General features: G+C 40.2%; 1 protein-coding gene across 4 annotated transcripts in view; it reads right to left on the minus strand.

The window, feature by feature from the left end:
- ST3GAL5 (ST3 beta-galactoside alpha-2,3-sialyltransferase 5) overlaps positions 1–17,327 on the minus strand; it is a 57,927-nt gene extending 40,600 nt beyond the window's left edge. Inside the window, exon 1 of one of the 4 annotated variants that reach the window (XM_074285654.1) lies at positions 17,235–17,327. Coding sequence is in view for 1 of the 4 variants with exons in the window: in XM_074285651.1 (XP_074141752.1) it covers positions 16,599–16,707 (109 nt within the window). In the remaining 3 variants the exon portion in view is untranslated. Of the gene's footprint in view, positions 1–15,803; positions 16,330–16,598; positions 16,860–17,234 lie in introns of those variants that run through there. The other 3 variants (XM_074285651.1, XM_074285652.1, XM_074285653.1) reach the window with 3 other exon arrangements.
- Between the last annotated feature and the right edge of the window lie 499 nt (positions 17,328–17,826).

A 17,826-nucleotide genomic window follows, 5' to 3' on the forward strand; every position in this document is an offset into this window, starting at 1 on the left:
CTAGGAATGGTGTGAGGAAGGGGGATGAAGGGAATGGAAGCAGTTAAGAGGAAGGAAAGGGGATAACCACAAGCAGAACAGATTTCCCAATCCTGAAGAGGAAATGAAAAGGGAGAAGACAGAATTAAAAGAAACGGAAATAAAGTGAGAAACCAAGTGCCCATCAATTGTGGAATGGCTGAATAAACAATGGTGTATGATGAAACACATTACCTACCTTCTAACAGAATGCCAAGAGGCTCAAGATACAAAAAGGGACAAGCATTTTTGGCCTTGGCCATTATGTGGATTTGTTTTTTCTTAACTATGCATGTTTGTTTTAAAGGGCTCTCAGTCTCTATCTCTGTCTCCCAGTATTTCTCTTTCTCTTAATTGGGGAAGGGTGGATCTGAATTAACAATGGTAATGATAAAAAATTAAAAAAAAAAAAGCCATTTTAAAAATGCATAGAAGGTAACACACACTATAATTTTCAAAATACCCATGTGGAATTCTTAAATAACTTTAAAAAATACAAGTGTTGGGAATATTCACAATTTCATATATAGTCACTTTTTATATTTTGCTGCTTACAGAAATTCTTTTTCTAGAGTTTTTCTTTTTGAAAAAAATAATTTGTTTTTCTGGTTATACATATATATTAACTTTTTAAAAATACATTTATTTATGAATCACATTGGGAGAGAAAAATCAGAACAAAAGGGAAAACCACAAGAGGGAAAAAAAAAAAAAGGAAAAAAAAGTGAACAAAGTATGTGTTCATTTACACTCAATCTTCATAGTTTTGTTTCTGGATTTAAATGGTATTTTCTACCCAAAGTTTATTAGGATTGCCTTTGGATCATTGAACCACCGAAAAGAACCAATTCTTTCATAACTGACAATCTTGTTGTTACTATATACAATGGATTCCTGATTCTGCTTGTTTCGTTCAACCTCAGTTTGTTTAACTCTTTCCAGGCCTTTCTTAAAATCAGCTTGTTCATCATTTTTAATAGAACAATAATATTCCATTATTTTCATATACCATAACTTATTCAGCCATTCCCTGCTTGATGGGATCTGTTCATTTTCTAATTTTTTGCTACCATAAAAAAAGGCTTTACAAACATTTTTGCCTCTTTTATGACAATAGAACTACAAGTTCAAAGGGTATGCACAATTTTATAGCTCTTTGGGCATAGTTCCAAATTGCTCTCCAGGATGGTTGGATCCATGCACAATTCTACCAACAACACTTTAGTGTCCCAGTTTTCCCACATCCCTTTCAACATTCATCATTATCTTTTCCTTCCCTCTTAGCCAATCTGAGAGGTATAAAATAGCACCTCTGAGTTGTTTTAATTTGCATTTCTCTAATCAATAGTGAGTTAGAGCATTTTTAAAATATGACTATAGATGGCTTTAATTTCACCATCTGAAAATTGTCCATATCCTTTGATCATTTATCAAATGGGGAATGACTAGCATTCTTACAAATTTGACACAGTTCTTTACATATTATAGGAATGAGATCTTTATCAGAAACACTGGAAAACATTTTCCCCAGTTTTGTACTTCCATTAATTTTAAGTTCAAAATAAAAAAATAAGGTTAACAAGGCATTATCATCCCTTCAACCAAATAAACAAGGAAACTCATGGAATAGGTGTCTCAAAAGAATTTGTGGGCTTGGTCCCATCTCCAAGTCAAGGAGCAAAGTTTATTATAATTCTAACACCATCAAAGCAGACTAAGTTCCAAAAGAAGTTAGCAGAGAACCAATAGAAAAAAAAAAAAAAAAAGATAAATAGGAAAAAGTTAGAGAGACCAGATGCTTCATGTCACTGACATGATGACTTTATGACTTAGAGGTAGAGTTGTGGAATGCACCTCATTATTATCTCAGAAACTTTATTACAGACCAACAGATTGTTACCAGACTGCCAGCAAAGTTTGTGGAACTACAGGTAGAATTAGTGTTAAGGACAGGTGGCCTTGGGATTATTGCTACATCCTCCCCAGGAGCTAGAGCACATCAAAATGACAGGGATTTGTCTCCGTTTTGTCGTTCAGTCATTTCAGTTGTGTCCACTTAGGGTTTTCTTGACAAAGATACTGGAGTGGTTTGCCACTTTTTTCTCCTGAGGTAAACAGGGTTTATCCTCACAGTTAATAAGTGTCAGAGGTAGAATTCATATCCAGACTCATCCCGTCTCCAAGCCCAATATTCCAACCTCTATAGAAAAGGTGTCTAACTCATGGTTGCCTCCTAACATTCTCAAATGTAGCTAGAAGCAAATTAAAATGTAATTGGGAAAATGTTTAACAAAATAAAAATATAATAAGCCAGAGAAAATGTTAATTTGTGGCTTCCTTAGTCAATCTGCAGTCCTCAGGGATTCATTTCCATTTGAGTTCCACACTACTCATTTATATCATATTAAATCAATGGGAGGTTTTTTAAAAGCTACTTTTAAAAAACACATTTTATTAATCTCACTATCTGAAGTTCAAGTATCAAGTTATTTTAGTGGTTTTTTTTGTTCTCATTTTTATTTTCATTTGGACTAGAATCAGCCCCATTTAGGAAATTAGATGCTAGCCTGACATGGTGGTAGCTACTTGTTCCTGCTCCTGGGGAAACAGAAGCTGATGGAGTTTTGAGCTACTGTAGTAGGACCACCAGGCTGTTAAGGAGAGGCCAGAAGGCCCACGCCAAAACTAAGCCATTAGAAATGTAATGGGGTCTGAGGGGTCTCCGAACATGGATGAGATTGGGAACTCTTATCCAGAGGAGAGAAGGACCTAGAGAACAAAAGCAAGAGAACTAAATGAAAAGATTTGTCTAAAGCCACATATTAACACATTTTCTGGTTATCAATTGACTTTCCCAGCGGAGCAGCTTGAGGGTGGGGAGGGAAGGAGATCACAAGGCTTCCTTATTCTCAGCTGGCAGGCTTTATCTCGATTGCTTGTGACTCATGTACAATACTACTTAATCTCCCAGGGATCCCAGCACCAACCATGGGGGGGGGGGAAAGAAAGACAGCCAATGGCCATCCTGGTATCTTCAATGGAAGCGATATATTTGTCTTCAACCCTTTCCCAGCTCACATCTCTGGAACAGACCCCTTCTAACTCCCAAGTAATGCCAGAGTTCCTTAATATTCCTATAATTCTCCAATACTATGGATTCCAGATAATCCTCTAACTTGATGTATCTGAGAGTTCTTGTTCTGCCATGAATTCTTAACCTGGGATCAGTAAATTTAAAAATTGCTCCATTTCAATATAATTTCATTTATAATACTACTTTTTTATTTTATGCATTTAAAAATTGTTCTGAGAAGGATCCATGGGCTTCAACCAGTTGGCTCCCAGAGGGGACCAGATACAAAAAAGTGAAGGCTCCCAGTTCTACATAGGTGATGCTCAAGATGCTGATGGCTCTGGGAGAGTCTGAGCTCCTAGGCTCTGGCTCAGATCATCCTGGGATGGGAATCCATTACACCAGGAATGTTGCACTGAGACAACATTCCCTTTCTCAATAGATTAAAAGGGTCAGTAAACTGTGAACAGGAAACAAAAACTAGCAGAAAATGTTTTCTTTCCAGGATTCTAATGCTTTGCCCCTTTCCTCTGCTCTACTTCCCTCCCCACCTCCACCCTGGTCCTAGGGCAAATGAAACTTCTGAATGCCCCTGACACCAGTAGGCTCCATTAAGGTGCTGAGAGGACTCAGCCCTTTGAATGCCACGATTCACATTTTCCTTATGTGCAGTAGAGCTCCTACATCAGCTTCACAAACTCCCGAGGACTGGGGATTTGGAGCCACAACAGATGGCAGGTATCCAGCCTAACCCCCCCTTCTAAAACAACTTTGGTTGGCTGGATGATCTCTTAGAATCTGTGACTCAGGTCACCAGAGTGTCTGAACCAAGACAGGGACCAATGGCTCCATCGCTCCCCCAGTGGCACACTCCAAGGCAGGTCTGCCATCCACACCAGTCTGCTGGATGGCACCTTGGCGCCGATTTACATGGCGAGTCTTCTGAGAATCGCTGGTTCGTGCCCGTAGACCCCTTACCCATTAAGAGATGGGCTGTCCCATAATGCATTTGTCTAAGTTCCCCTTATATCCTGATACCAGACAAAGATGGCAAAGTAACAAGCAAAACCAGTTTCATCTGCAAAGTACCAGCAACAACTCAGCAGATCTGAGCTCCCCTGCAGATCAGTGGTCTCTACACTCCCAGTCCAGTGAAATGGGGAGACAGTCTTTAAGGGAAGAAAGAAAGAAGCTGAACTTTAAACCATATACCTGGATAAATATATGTGCCCTGGAGGCTTCTCAAAGATTGGAAGACTCCACCACTTCTGTATTATGGGCAGGCAGATTAATCATAAACTTCCCAAAGGTCACATACTGTCTATACCTTCTCCACTTCCTCAGAACAGTCTTCGTGGAAAAAGCTGGCTGTTTGGTACCATTATATCATATAGGCCCCAGTCATTAAGATGTAGTGAAAATCCACCACTTCTTCAGCACAAAAATTCAGCAATGCCCTGATCTGGGGTACAGTGGGGAGTAGCTGGGAATAGTTTTTACAATGACTTTTTTTGAAGGACAGGCTCTTCCTTTCTCTCCCCCTCTCCCCCACCACTTATAGCTTCTATTGATTAGGGGTAGACACTATCTCGGAAAATAATTCCAGGAAATAGGAAGTTATATGAGTAATATGGGGGGAAGGGATTGCTCTTCTTCATTAAAATGCTCCTGAAAAGGGAAGTACAAAGCTGGGAAAAAATCTTTACAGCTAATGTTTCTGATAAAGGTCTCGTTTCCTTTTTTTTTTTTTTTTTTTTTTAATTAAAGCTTTTTAATTTTCAAAAGATGTGGGAAAACTGGGACATTAATGCATTGTTAATGGAGTTGTGAAATGATCCAACTATTCTGGAGAGCAATTTGGAACTATGTCCAAAGAGTTATAAAATTGTGTATACTCTTTCATCCAGCAGTGTCTCTACTGGGTCTGTATCCCATAGAGCTCATAAAGGAGGGAACAGGACCCACATATGCAAAAAATGTTTGTGGCAGCTCTTTTTGTGGTGATAAAGAATTGGAAAATTAGGAGATCCCATCAGACAGGGAATGGCTGAATAAATTATGGTATATTAAAATAATAGAATATTATTGTTTTATTAAAAAACTATGAACAAGCTGATTTTTTTTTTCCTGAGGCTGGGGGTTAAGTGACTTGCCCAGGGTCACGCAGCTAAGAAGTGTTAAGTGTCTGAGACCAGATTTGAACTTGAGTTCCTGAATTCAGGGCTGGTGCTCTATCCACTGTGCCACCTAGCTGCCCCAGAATAAGCTGATTTTAAGAAAGATCTGGAAAGAGTTAACACAAACTGATACTGAGAGAAACAAGCAGAACCAGGAATACATTATACACAGTAGCAGCAAGATTGTCAACTGTAACAGACTTGGTTCCTCTCAGAGGTCAAATGATCCAAGGCAATCCCAATAAACTTTGGATAGAAAATGCCACTTGCATCCAGAAAGAGAACTATGGAGATTGAGTATAAATCAACACATGCTTTGTTCCCTTTTTTTTCTGTTTTTTTTTTTTTCCCTCTTGTGGTTTTTTCCTTTTTTTCTGATTTTTCTCTCCTAACATGATCCATAAAGAAATGTATATTTTAAGTTAATACATGTGTATAACCAGAAAAAGTGAAACAATTTTTTAAAAAAGAATTTCCCTATTTTCTTATGTTTTATTTTTCTCTTTCAATGTGATTCATAAGAAAATATGTAATGAAAAATTGAATTTACATGCCTAACCAAAACAAATAAATAATTAATTTAAAAATATCTTCCTGAAACTCCTAATATTCTAGGGACATTCCTAAGGGGTCTCTTTTGCAAGGCAGGATGCTCTCTTCTCAACTGAAGTTTACAATCCCCTATGACTCTGTCCATTGAAGGGGGGAACCCACAGGACACAAATCCTAGTTTCTTATTCTAATTTAGGATTATGTCTCAACCAATCTATTTTTGATACCCTCTCAGTTACTGCCATCCATCACAGACTGTATAACTATCATGCATAACCTTTTACTTACCAAGTAAGGGGAAAATCTTTGGTAACAAATGGGAGGTCTTGTTTTGTACAGTCATCACTTCTCTGAAAACATGTTCTTTCAGCCAAGTGTCCCAACTGGATTACATGTCCTCAAATAATATAAAAACTGAATTCACTGATGTTAACCAGATACTTGTGTCCCTGGTATCAACTGCTACTTTTGGGACACTTTTCCAGCACTGTTTTTTTGTTTTGTTTTGTTTTAAATAAGATTTTGGATCTTCTGATATGATCCACTGCCTTCCTCCCAGGCAGGGCTCTTCTCCAACAGTTACAGTTTAGCAGAATTCACAGAGCCCTAGCATGATAGTAGCTGTATTTTACCAGACAACAGGATAATTATGGACTCTAAATGTATGCTTATCATTCCCCAGAAACAGACATTAAAAACCAAACAAAATCAGTTCCTTCTAAAGGCCAATCCCAAATGTCATTTGTACCTGGTTTATGATAAAGGCACAAGTTGAATAGACCCCAGAAAGTCCCAGAACCTTTACTTATGTTCCCTATGGAAAGAGGGGGCTTTATCAAGTATGGCACAAAATGACTGGCATATCCTCTGTCAACTGGTCAGGTTTATAGCTATGATGATTTTTTTTAAATGAACCAGCAAATATGCTGGTTAGGCTTTACATATCTTGGCTTCTCCTTCTGGGGGAAGGAAAGGGAAATGCATGAAGAAGTACAAGAAAGAGTCTCAAAGCAAGAGGACAAAGTAGGAGATTATGATGATAGTCAAGCCTTCAGATAACCTCTATGTAAATAATGAAAATCAATCATGAGGATGGGAAAAAAGGAAACAAACAAGAGCAAAAACTGAAAAAATTGAGAAATGACTTACTGTGGAGGGTAAGACAGGGCAAGGAAGAAGGGAACAGATGAAAAAGGGATAACTGTGAAAGAACCAAATATGATTCTAAGATTTGCGAGATGAATGACTAGAAGAATATTGGTATATTTGTAGAAACAGGCAAGTTGGGAGGATAATGTGATTTGGAAAAAAAAAAAAAAGAACTTGGATATTTTTTAAATGATCTCCATCTCTTAAAAGGACCTGGCTTCTTTAAAAATTTAGCACAAATATTGGGTATACAAAGAAATACTAAAGAGGGGAAAGGGACCTGTATGTGCCAAAATGTTTGTGGCAGCCCTTTTCGTAGTGGCTAGAAACTGGAAAATGAATGATGTCCATCAATTGGAGAATGGTTGGGTAAATTATGGTATATGAAGGTTATGGAATATTATTGCTCTGTAAGAAATGACCAGCAGGAGGAATACAGAGAGGCCTGGAGAGACTTACATCAACTGATGCTGAGTGAAATGAACAGAACCAGAAGATCACTGTACACTTCAACAACAATACTGTATGAGGATGTATTCTGATGGAAGTGGATATCTTCAACATAAAGAAGATCCAACTCACTTCCAGCTGATCAATGATGGACAGAAACAGCTACACCCAGAGAAGGAACACTGGGAAGTGAATGTAAACTGTTAGCACTACTGTCTATCTACCCAGGTTACTTATACCTTCGGAATCCAATACTTAACATGCAACAAGAAAATTGGATTTACACACATATATTGTGTCTAGGTTATACTATAACACATGTAATATATGTGGGATTGTCTGTCATCTGGGGAGGGAGTAGAGGGAGGGAGGGGTAAATTTGGAAAAATGAATACAAGGGATAATGTTATAAAAAAATTACTCATGCATATGTACTGTCAAAAAAGTTTTATAATTATAAAATTAAAAACAAAACAAAACAAAACAAATATTGGGTGTAGTCTCTGTTACTGGGGAGGTTGAGGCTGGTGGATTGCTTGAGCTTGGGAATTCTGAGCCACAGCAGGCTAAACTGATTGGATGACCACACCATGTTATGCATCTATATATATATATATATATATATATATATATATATATATATATATATATATGATAGACCCCAGCTCCAAGACCCACCTGATGCACCAAGAGCAGGGCCACCAAGTTGTCTAAGGGAGGGTTGACTAGCCATGGTTAAAACACGGTAGATCAAATTTCCCTGTCCATCAATTCTGATCAAATGAGTAAATGTATGGAAAGTGCTTTGCAAATCTTAAAGCACTATTACTGAAATTGGACCTAAGAGTAGCCAGTATACTTATGGGAAAGATAGGGAGACCAACCAGAAAAAGAGAAAGGAGAAAAGGGGGGAAAGGGAAAAGGAAGGGAAAGGAGAAGAAAAGGGGGGGGGAGCCTCAGTTCAAGGGCTCTGACCCTTGTCTTGGACAAGTCACTGAACTCTAATCTCCTAATCAGTAAAACAGGAATCCTAATAATACTTGTCGATGTCTACCTCACAGGGTTCTTTTGAGGAAAGGGCCTTGCTCTCTGTGAGTTCCCATTATTAGTATGTATATTTATGAAATATGATTATGCAGCACCAATTCTCTGCTCATAGAATTAGAGGAAATGGACTTTAATGATGACCTGGCACGTGTCAGTCAGGTGCCAGAGGAAGAGATATATTAGAGAAGTAGAACAAGGGAACAGAATTTTAAAGGAAAAATATCCAAGAGGATATTGAAGAGAATAACAATCTAAAAAAGAACCTTCCCCCACACCAATCCCATCCATCTGTGCTTCCCACTGAGCTATTTACTTCCACTTTGGGACAGTTGTAATTGTTAGAATGTTTTTCTCCTTAAACCAACCACAGGGCAACTTACACCCTCTGTTTTCTTAGGTCTGCCCTCTTAAGCCAAGCAAAATAAGACTACATTTTCCCCTCCCCCATTTCCTTTCCAGAAAAAGTATCACTCCATCCCTTCTCCTGATTCTCTTACTGCATCCTTTTCAGTTCACTCACTATCTCATATCTCAGTTTATCTCTTCTCAAAAATCTCATTTTTGGTCTGTGACCTTCCTGAAATGTGGTATCCAGATCATGATCTTCTAGAGGTAGTATGACTAGGGCAGAATGCCCTGGACCTCTCACCTACCTTATTCAGGATCCTTGAACTTAGCTTCTCTTAATTCAGCCAACTAGGGCAGTATTGGCTCATATTGAACAGACAACTTGCTCATACTCCTAGATCTTTTTCATATTATCATTGGCTACACCCCAGTTTCTTAAACTTATGGTTCCTGGCCTCATATGGCATCTCAGAACTAAAGGTGAAAATTGTGAAATTATGATTTATTATTAGTAAATGTTTGGTCTGAATAACTATTTTATATACTTATATGCCAGGGATCACATAAAAATTTCTCAAATGAAAAGAGGTTGCGAGTGGAAAAAGTATAAGAAACCCCAGTCTAGACACACTTCCCCACTAATACTCATCAAGTCTTTAATAGGAAATTTCTATATTTTCTTTATTAAATATGATTGCATTTGCTAGATCCCTGGGTTTAGTCTATTGAGATCTTTATAGTTTCTTGATTCTGTCAGCCATCATTTTAGCTATTTATTCCAGATACACATAATCCAAAGACTCAGGAAGCATCTTCAATGGTTTCATCGAAATCATTAAATTTAAAAAGTCCACAAGGCCAAAGACTGATTCCTGGAGTACAGATAACTTCCATTGATTTTGCTTATTCTATATGTATGTAGTTTATCTAATATCATCTCTACCTTGCTTATTCCTCTTGTTGCTTTCTGTATTTTTTTCCTTGTTTCCTCAACCCCTAGAGGATATGGACTCTTTAATAAGAGCTCACAGTAAAAACTTAAGCTATTACTGAGTGAATTTCAAACATTCAACAAATGATCCTTCATGATTACATCTGTTGGCACAAATAAATCTACTCCTACCACTACTGCCACATCATCTTTCACCACAAAGGTTTACTAACAGAAGGGCCCAAGCAAAATGTCTTCTTACTGCCATCCTCCTGCCATCCATTCAAGCCATGACTTGAAAAAAGAACGTGACTGTTTTTAGAGTCTTCTCAATACAACTAAAGAGCTAAGGACAAGTTAAAATAAAGAAAGAGATGGAATAGGAAAAACAGTTGGTTTTATTCAACTAAGATTTCTACTTTTAATTCTACAAATTTATCACAATCACAATTTTATTGATGTTAAATGAAATTCATACAAGTCTGTTCATCTGGCTACAAATCATAAAAAAAACCATAGTGTTAATAGGACTAAAATGACAACTCAAAGGGAGGAGAGCTCACTATCTTACATGGCAGAGTGAAGATATATGATGGGCATGCCCAATCCATTATATATCGTCCATAGACACTTGCTCTTCAAAAGATACAAAAGACATTCGTGGCCAGAAGGATCCAAGCTATGGCTGAACAGAGAAGACAGAAGGCCATTCATATAATAAGGTGAGCCAGTCTTAGTAGTACACTGATGTACTTTCAAAATGCCCCCAGACCACCTCCCATTCTCTCTAACTCTGTCTGTCTCTGAGTCTCTGTCTCAATCTCTCTGAAGAATAATGGAAGTCACACAAGATAAGAAGGCATGGAAGGTTTCCAACATGAGGAAATCCCAAGTCGAAAGTATCAAGGATTCTTAGTATCACAGACGCTTAAGAGCCAGAAAGAACTGCAAAAATCACCTTGTCCAAAGACCCTACAGAAAACAATAATCATCTCTGTGGCACAATAGGAAAAGTGAAGTCTTTGAAGCTAGAAGGCCTGGGTTCAAATTTCTGCTCTATCACCTATTATTGATTCTGGGCCCTAATTTCCTGCTCAGTGAATAGGAGTTATACTAGATAATCTCTAAGATAGTTTCTAGTTTCCAATCTATGACAATTTCCAAAGAGTAGCCACCCAACTTCCCCTGAATACCTCCAGTCATAGATATCTCATATTTTATGGGACAGGCCATTCTATTTGAGATAGTTCTAATTATTAAAAAGATTTTTCTTATACTTGGCCAAAAGTTGCCTCACTGCAATTTCTACCCATTGATTCTAGTTAATTTGTACATATTAAAGTCAACAAAGAATAAATCTATTCCTCTACGTAATAGCTCTTCAAATATTGGAGGAACAACCATGTCATTCCTAAGTCATCTTGTATTTAGATTTAAAATTCTTAGTTCCTTCTACTCTCCCCACATGGGACAGTTCTGCGTCTTACCATTGTTGACTCTTCTCTAGATACACTTCAATTTGACAATGATTCCTCATACACCAAAATTTTTTTTTGTGATAACAAGGAATGAAAACAAAGTAGACATTCATCAATTAAGGAATGGCTAAATTATGGCACATGAATGTTGATTATTGTGACTGATAAGATTATTATGCTTTTAAAAATTCATATAAGCATAGGGTGGCTTATGTGAACTGATACAGAATGAAATAAGCAAAACCACATATTGAAAAAATCATTTCCTATGCGCATGTGTGTTTGCGAGTCTGTGTATAGAAAAATGATTAAAACCATGTAAACAGAAACATCAAGGAACATTGATTATGATGAACTGGATAAACTGGCACTGGTAAAGAGATTTTTTTAAATGTCTCTTCCCCCTCATTGGGGAGAGGATGCCTATAGGTGGGGGAAATCACTATCAAATACAATTGATTTATTGGTTGGTTTTGGTGAATTGGTATTTTTTTCTTATTTCTTTTTTGTTTCAAGGTTATCACTCACTGGGTAGAGGAGGGAAGCACGTGTTCAGAAATAAAGGTGATATAAAAACAAAATATAGTCATAAAATAAGATTTTTTTAAAATGTGCCTTTAAACATGTCAAAAAGTGAATCTACTATCTCAGATTCCTAGAGGTTGATTAAGTGATAGGTATGGAATCAGGAGATGGATATTCAAATCCCTAATTCTGATACTTAGTTCTGTGACTCCGGGCAAATCATTTAACCTTTAAGAGCCTCAATGTTCCCATCTGTAAAATGATATTATAGTTGCACTACCTACATTATAAGACTGTTGTTATGAAATAACTTTGTAAACCTTAAAGAAATATGTAAATGAGAGCTATTATCACCAGGGGAGACTTCAGTAGAATTATCAAATCCCTATCCTTGGACATTAGATTGGAGGAGGAGGGAAGGAAGGGGGGAGGAGTCAAAATTGGACAAAGTCCATGATTCTATTGTTATTTTTGTTCATCAAAAAACTATTTTCTTGCAAAACAATTGGGATTGAGTGACTTGCCCAAGGTCACATAGCTGGGAATATTAAGTTTCCAATTCTGGATTTAAACTAAGGTCCTCCTTTTTTCCAGAGCCAGTACTCTATCCAATTCACTATCTAGCTGCCCCAAGAAACTTATACGTATTTATATAAGTTTTCTGTGCACAACTCATATCAGTGCAATTGATTTTTAAAGGCACAGCTTTCCCCTACTTTTTTTCTTTCTTCAATCTCATTTACTCCTCTCTCTCCTCTTCTTTTCACCTTAAGGAATTTTGACCATTGTCATAAATTTCAGAAAGGCTAATGCGCACAAGGAACATTCTTGGATTCTTAAAGTTATTCCAAGTCCAATTAAAGTAACAAGTTATGAAAAACAATGACACTACAAACAAAAATAATAACATTTATGATAAAAGTGCAAAACATCCTAATGATTTAATAATAATAATAGTCTAATAGGAAAGGAATTAGATTTGGAAGTCATTTAGCTTCTCTAAGTCCTGGTTTTCTCATCTGTAAAGTGGGGATAATACTCTCCTTAATTAATACTAAGGTGATCAAATGAGAATGCAGTAAAAACTTGCAAACTTTAAGACTATATAAAATGGCAACTATTTGTTCATAATTCTTTCAATTTACATATTGAAACAATGGAAGATTTTTTTTTTTGGGGGGGGGAAGAGTGGAATAAGCATTTATTAAGTACTTATGTGCCAGGCACATTATGTGCTAAGTACACATTATGTGCTAAGTACTTTACAAATATTATCTCATTTGATTCTCATAATAACCCTGATTCTCACTATATACTTTAGGAGACCGAGGCAGACAATAACTGAAGATAATTTGAATTCAGGTCTTCCAGACTCCTGGGCCATCTAGATGATGTGGCAGAAAGAGCAGCAGACTTGGAATCTGGAGTCCTCCTTCAGTTCCAGCTCTTTGGCTACTTAGTCCTTTGATCTTGGCCAAATTCACTTTGGATAGAGGGCTCAGCCCAAAAACAAGAAGATTTATCTTCCCGAGTTCAACTCTAACCTCAGACTCAGTAGCTGTGTGACCCTGAAGCCCTCAGTTTACTCATCTAGAAAATAAGCAGGAGAAGGAAATGGCAAAGCAGAGATACTCTCTGCCAAGAAAACTCCAAATGGGACACACTGATGCTTTGGAACCAGAAACATAGGAAAGCTCCCAAAGATATCCAAATGTTCAGAATTACCAATATAAAAACTCTAAGTTCTACTGACCAATCAAAAAAGCTCCCTGATACTTTAAGGTCATCCTGACCACTGTGGTTTCATAATATCAACAGTACATTATATTCTATGTAATGTTGGAAACCTCTGCTACAACTCTGTACTCATTTGGAACGTTGTTCCTAAGAACTGATTGCTCCCTTAACACTGTCACTTATCAACATGATTTTGAAAAAACAAACAAAAAACTATTAAAGACAAGTGTTTACTTAAATTTTTTTTTTATGTATGTAAAGTGGAAATTTTTCCTTCCATAGAAGACAATTTGAAATAATGAACAAAACACATGATTAAGAAGATAATGATATGAACTTCTGCTGAGTGAAATGAGCAGGACCAGGAGATCATTATATACTTCAACAACAATACTATATGATGATCAATTCTGATGGACGTGGTGGCCCTCTTCAACAATGAGATGAACCAAATCAGTTCCAATAGAGCAGTAATGAACTGAACAAGCTCCACCCAATGAAAGAACTCTGGGAGATGACTATGAACCACTACATAGAATTCCCAATAACCCTATTTTTGTCCGCCTGCATTTTTTACTTCCTTCACAGGCTAATTGTACACTATTTCAAAGTCTGATTCTTTTTGTACAGCAAAACAACTGTTTGGACATGTATACATACATTGTATTTAACTTATATACATGTATACATATATCGTATTTAACTTATACTTTAACATATTTAACATATATTGGTCAACTTCCCATCTGGAGGAAGGGATAGGGAGAAGGAGGGGAAAAGTTGAAACAAAAGGTTTAGCAATTGTCAATGTTGGAAATTACCTATGCATAAAATTTTTGTAAAAATAAAAAGAAATTAAAAAAAAATCAATCAGAGCTGCTTATGAAAAATGGAGAGAGGAGGAGGAGGAGGACAATGATAACTTTTTCACACCTAAGGTGCAGATGGGTTATGGTGTTAAGATCTGAGACTTCCACCTTTGACATTTATTAGTTATGTAACCCCTGGTTAAACATTTAATCTTGTTGAGTCCTAATTTTTGTTATACACCCTAACTTATCTGTCCAATTAATAGAAAATACATTGTGGTATATGAAATAATTATGCAAAAATAGTCTTGAAATAAATGTACTATGTGGTCTCTTAACTGCCACAGAAATTTATTACCAGGTAAACATTCTAAACATCACTGAACCAATAAGCATTTATTAAATATGTAACTACTTAAGCCCTAGGGATATAAAAAGCAAAAGTCTGGGCCCTCAAAGAAACATTGTAACATGGGAAATGTATATGTTTATGTATGTAGTCTTCTAATTAAATTTCCCTTAATTCTTCTATCTTCCCTCTGCTAATTACCTCCAATTTATTCTGTCTACATCTCGTTTATCCATAGTTTTGTGTATGTTGTCTCTCTCTTTAGACAGATCTTAGAAAGTTCCCTGCCTTTTTTATTTAAAAAATCCTTCACAGGGTCCACTAGATGTGGAGTGCATATAATACTTGGAGTATCTCAAATATTTAGTACTAGCTGTGTGACCTTGGGCAAGTCACTTAATGCCAGCTGCCTCGGAAACACTCCCCCCCAAAAAAAGAAAAGACAAATATCCTTCATATATACACATATATTATTTCTAAAAAATTAAATCACAATTTAAACAAGTCAAGGATGCCAAAATATTAATGGAACAAATGAGCAGAATTAAGGTCACAGCGGGGTTCTTGTTCCCTCAGACAAAAAAGACATGACAGCCTTACTTATTTTAAAAGTTTTTTTGAATGTACCTTAAGAAATTGTTTCTATATTATTTCTAACTTTTCCCAGTTATGCCCCCCCAACATTCCGCATTTTTTTTTATATACCAGTATTTACATATTTTGCCCCACCCCCTCCGCAGAATGAAAGCTCCATGAGCGCAGCCTTGTACCCCAGAGCTTGGCACTAACAGTTTTAATAAATGCCATGAGAAATGTCTTTTGCTGCCTCTGAATTCCACCGGCAGGCTATTTAGTCATGACTTGATTGATAAGTCATGTTATCAATCACCAACAAGCATTTTCAGAGGCCCCTGTGTGCCAGGTACTGGCTGCGCACTGAAGATTTCAACCAAACCAGCTCTGACTGTCAGGCGGCTTGCATTCATTCCACGGTGGGAACCCACACGGAAACTTCAATGCCTCCGAGATAAATCTCCGAAGAGACGGAGCTACTTGGCCAGGGAAGGCGCTTGGTTAGGGGCAGCTGCCAGGGCCAAGCGGGAAGCACTCTGGAAAGGTGCGCTGTGAAAGGGGCATCTCCCAGTGGTGGCCCCTCTCACCCGCTCCAGCCAGGCTCTCTGCAGTTATGCTCCCCTCTTCCGCAGCAGAGGGCTGCCACCTGGCTCCCGCAATGGACCGCTTTGCTCCCCACACCTCCTTAAAGTCCTGCGGTTCCCGACTACGCAGCTGCAGAGGTGCGTGCACACACAAGCCCGCTTATGCACGGGCACACACAGCCGTGAAAGAGCAGCCGCGGAGGAAGGGAGGAGGCTGGGGCGGACACGCTCCGGAGCTCCGTCCGGGTCGAAGAGGCTTTTCCCAGCGGGGACACCTCCTCTCCCTCCGGGACTCCCGCGTCCCCAGCCCCCATTCGCGGCTCCTGCCCTCCGGGGAGCGGACTCCGGCGCTCTCTCCTCACCTGCTCCGCTTCCCCCGCGGCTGCCGGATCGCGGTGCTCGGTGCCATAACGCCCGGGCCGCGGTGCCCGCGTCCCCCGTGCCGCCCCCGCCGCTGCTGTGGCCGCCGCTGCAGCTCAGGCACGCGGGACCCGAGAGGGAGGCAGGGGGTAAAGAAGGAGGGAGGCGGGGAAGGGGTGGGGGGAGAGAGGGAGGCGCGCGCAGGAGGCAGCGGGGGCGGGGGGAGCCTCGATCTGAGCCGGCTCCGCTCCTCCCCCCTCCCCTCACCAATGATCCGCGGGGATCCTTGCTCGCGCGAGGACACTAGAGGCCGAGCCGCGCGGGGCTCGGTCGGAGATAACCGCTCTATGTGCCGGGCACCCGGCTACGGCTTCGGCCGGGTGGGGAGAGCAGGAACGGCCAAGTCCGCTACCGGGCCGGCTCGGGGGCACCACCCACCTCGGTCGGCAGGTGCCGCCGCCGCCTCCTCGGGAGCCGGGTCCGGGTCCCGGGTGGGCTGCGGGAGAGCGCGTCCTTCTCCACCGCCGGCCCTGGGCTTCCTCCTCATAATAAAGCCTGGAAAGATTCGGGGCCCGCGTGACTCTAGCGCATCTTCCCGGGCTGCCGCCAGCCCGCCGCCGGACACTCTAGGAAGGGTGACCCAGGCTCAGCACGCGCCGGCTAGGCGCAGCCAGGTGGCCACAGAGAGGCGCGCGCGAGCCGCCACCCCCTTCTCCCTCCTCCCCGCCCCCCTCCCCTCTCCCCTCTTTCCTTTCCACTCTTTCCCCCTCCCCTCGTCCGCTTCCGTCCTCCCCCTCCCCTCAGGGGCTCCCCCGCCTTCCCCAGATCCCAGCACGGAGCGAGAGAGGGGCGGTCACGGGGAAGCCAGCCAGCCACTCAGAGCCCGCAGTGGGCTTCTGGACCCAACCATTGGGACCAACGTGGGGACCCGCTTGTTCATCCGAGTTCACTTTTTCGGAGTCGAGCCGATTAAGGGGGCGGCGGGTCGGAGAGAGGGGAGCCCTGAATAGACTCTGGGGGTATCGGGAGGGACCCAAGTCCTTCTTCCCAAAGAATTAGCACCATCACCCTTACCGCCGGCGGCAGTAGCATCGTCATCGTGACTGCTGACGTTTCTATGGAGCTTGGAGGAGGGCCGAGGGCTTTTTTTGCAGCCCTTCCCTAATTCGAGCCCCTTGACTGGGAGGGGCTTTTATCTCTCTTTTTACGTGAGGCCCTGGGGGCATCCCTGATTAACAATTAGGTAAAAACTTCACCGCGTTTGTAGAGTAGGGAGAACTGCAACAGCTAGTCCAGAATTACCCACAGGGGTATGCGGGTAGATGTGTAACAACCTGCTCTCTTGGAGGGCTAGAGGGGAGGATGCACCCTCGACACACTTTTAATCTGCTTTGTGCGCATTTCTACATCACTTAAATCAAGCTCCGGTTTGTAACGATCGCGGGTTTCCCGGATGTAGATGTTCACACGAAAAATACAGCAATCAGTTCTTTTGGGTCGGTTAAGTAGGGCATCCAAACTCACCTCTTCAAACCTCGTTTCGTTATCTACAAAAAGAAGAAATTGGATTAAATGGCCTGTGAGGTCTCTTCCAGCCTACAGATCCCACTCTTTCTAGTTTTCCATATCTCCTTATGGACTGACTGCTTCCCTGCTACCTCCAAAC

Source organism: Sminthopsis crassicaudata, chromosome 2 (genome assembly GCF_048593235.1).
Source record: "Sminthopsis crassicaudata isolate SCR6 chromosome 2, ASM4859323v1, whole genome shotgun sequence".
Taxonomy (NCBI): Eukaryota; Metazoa; Chordata; class Mammalia; order Dasyuromorphia; family Dasyuridae; genus Sminthopsis; species Sminthopsis crassicaudata.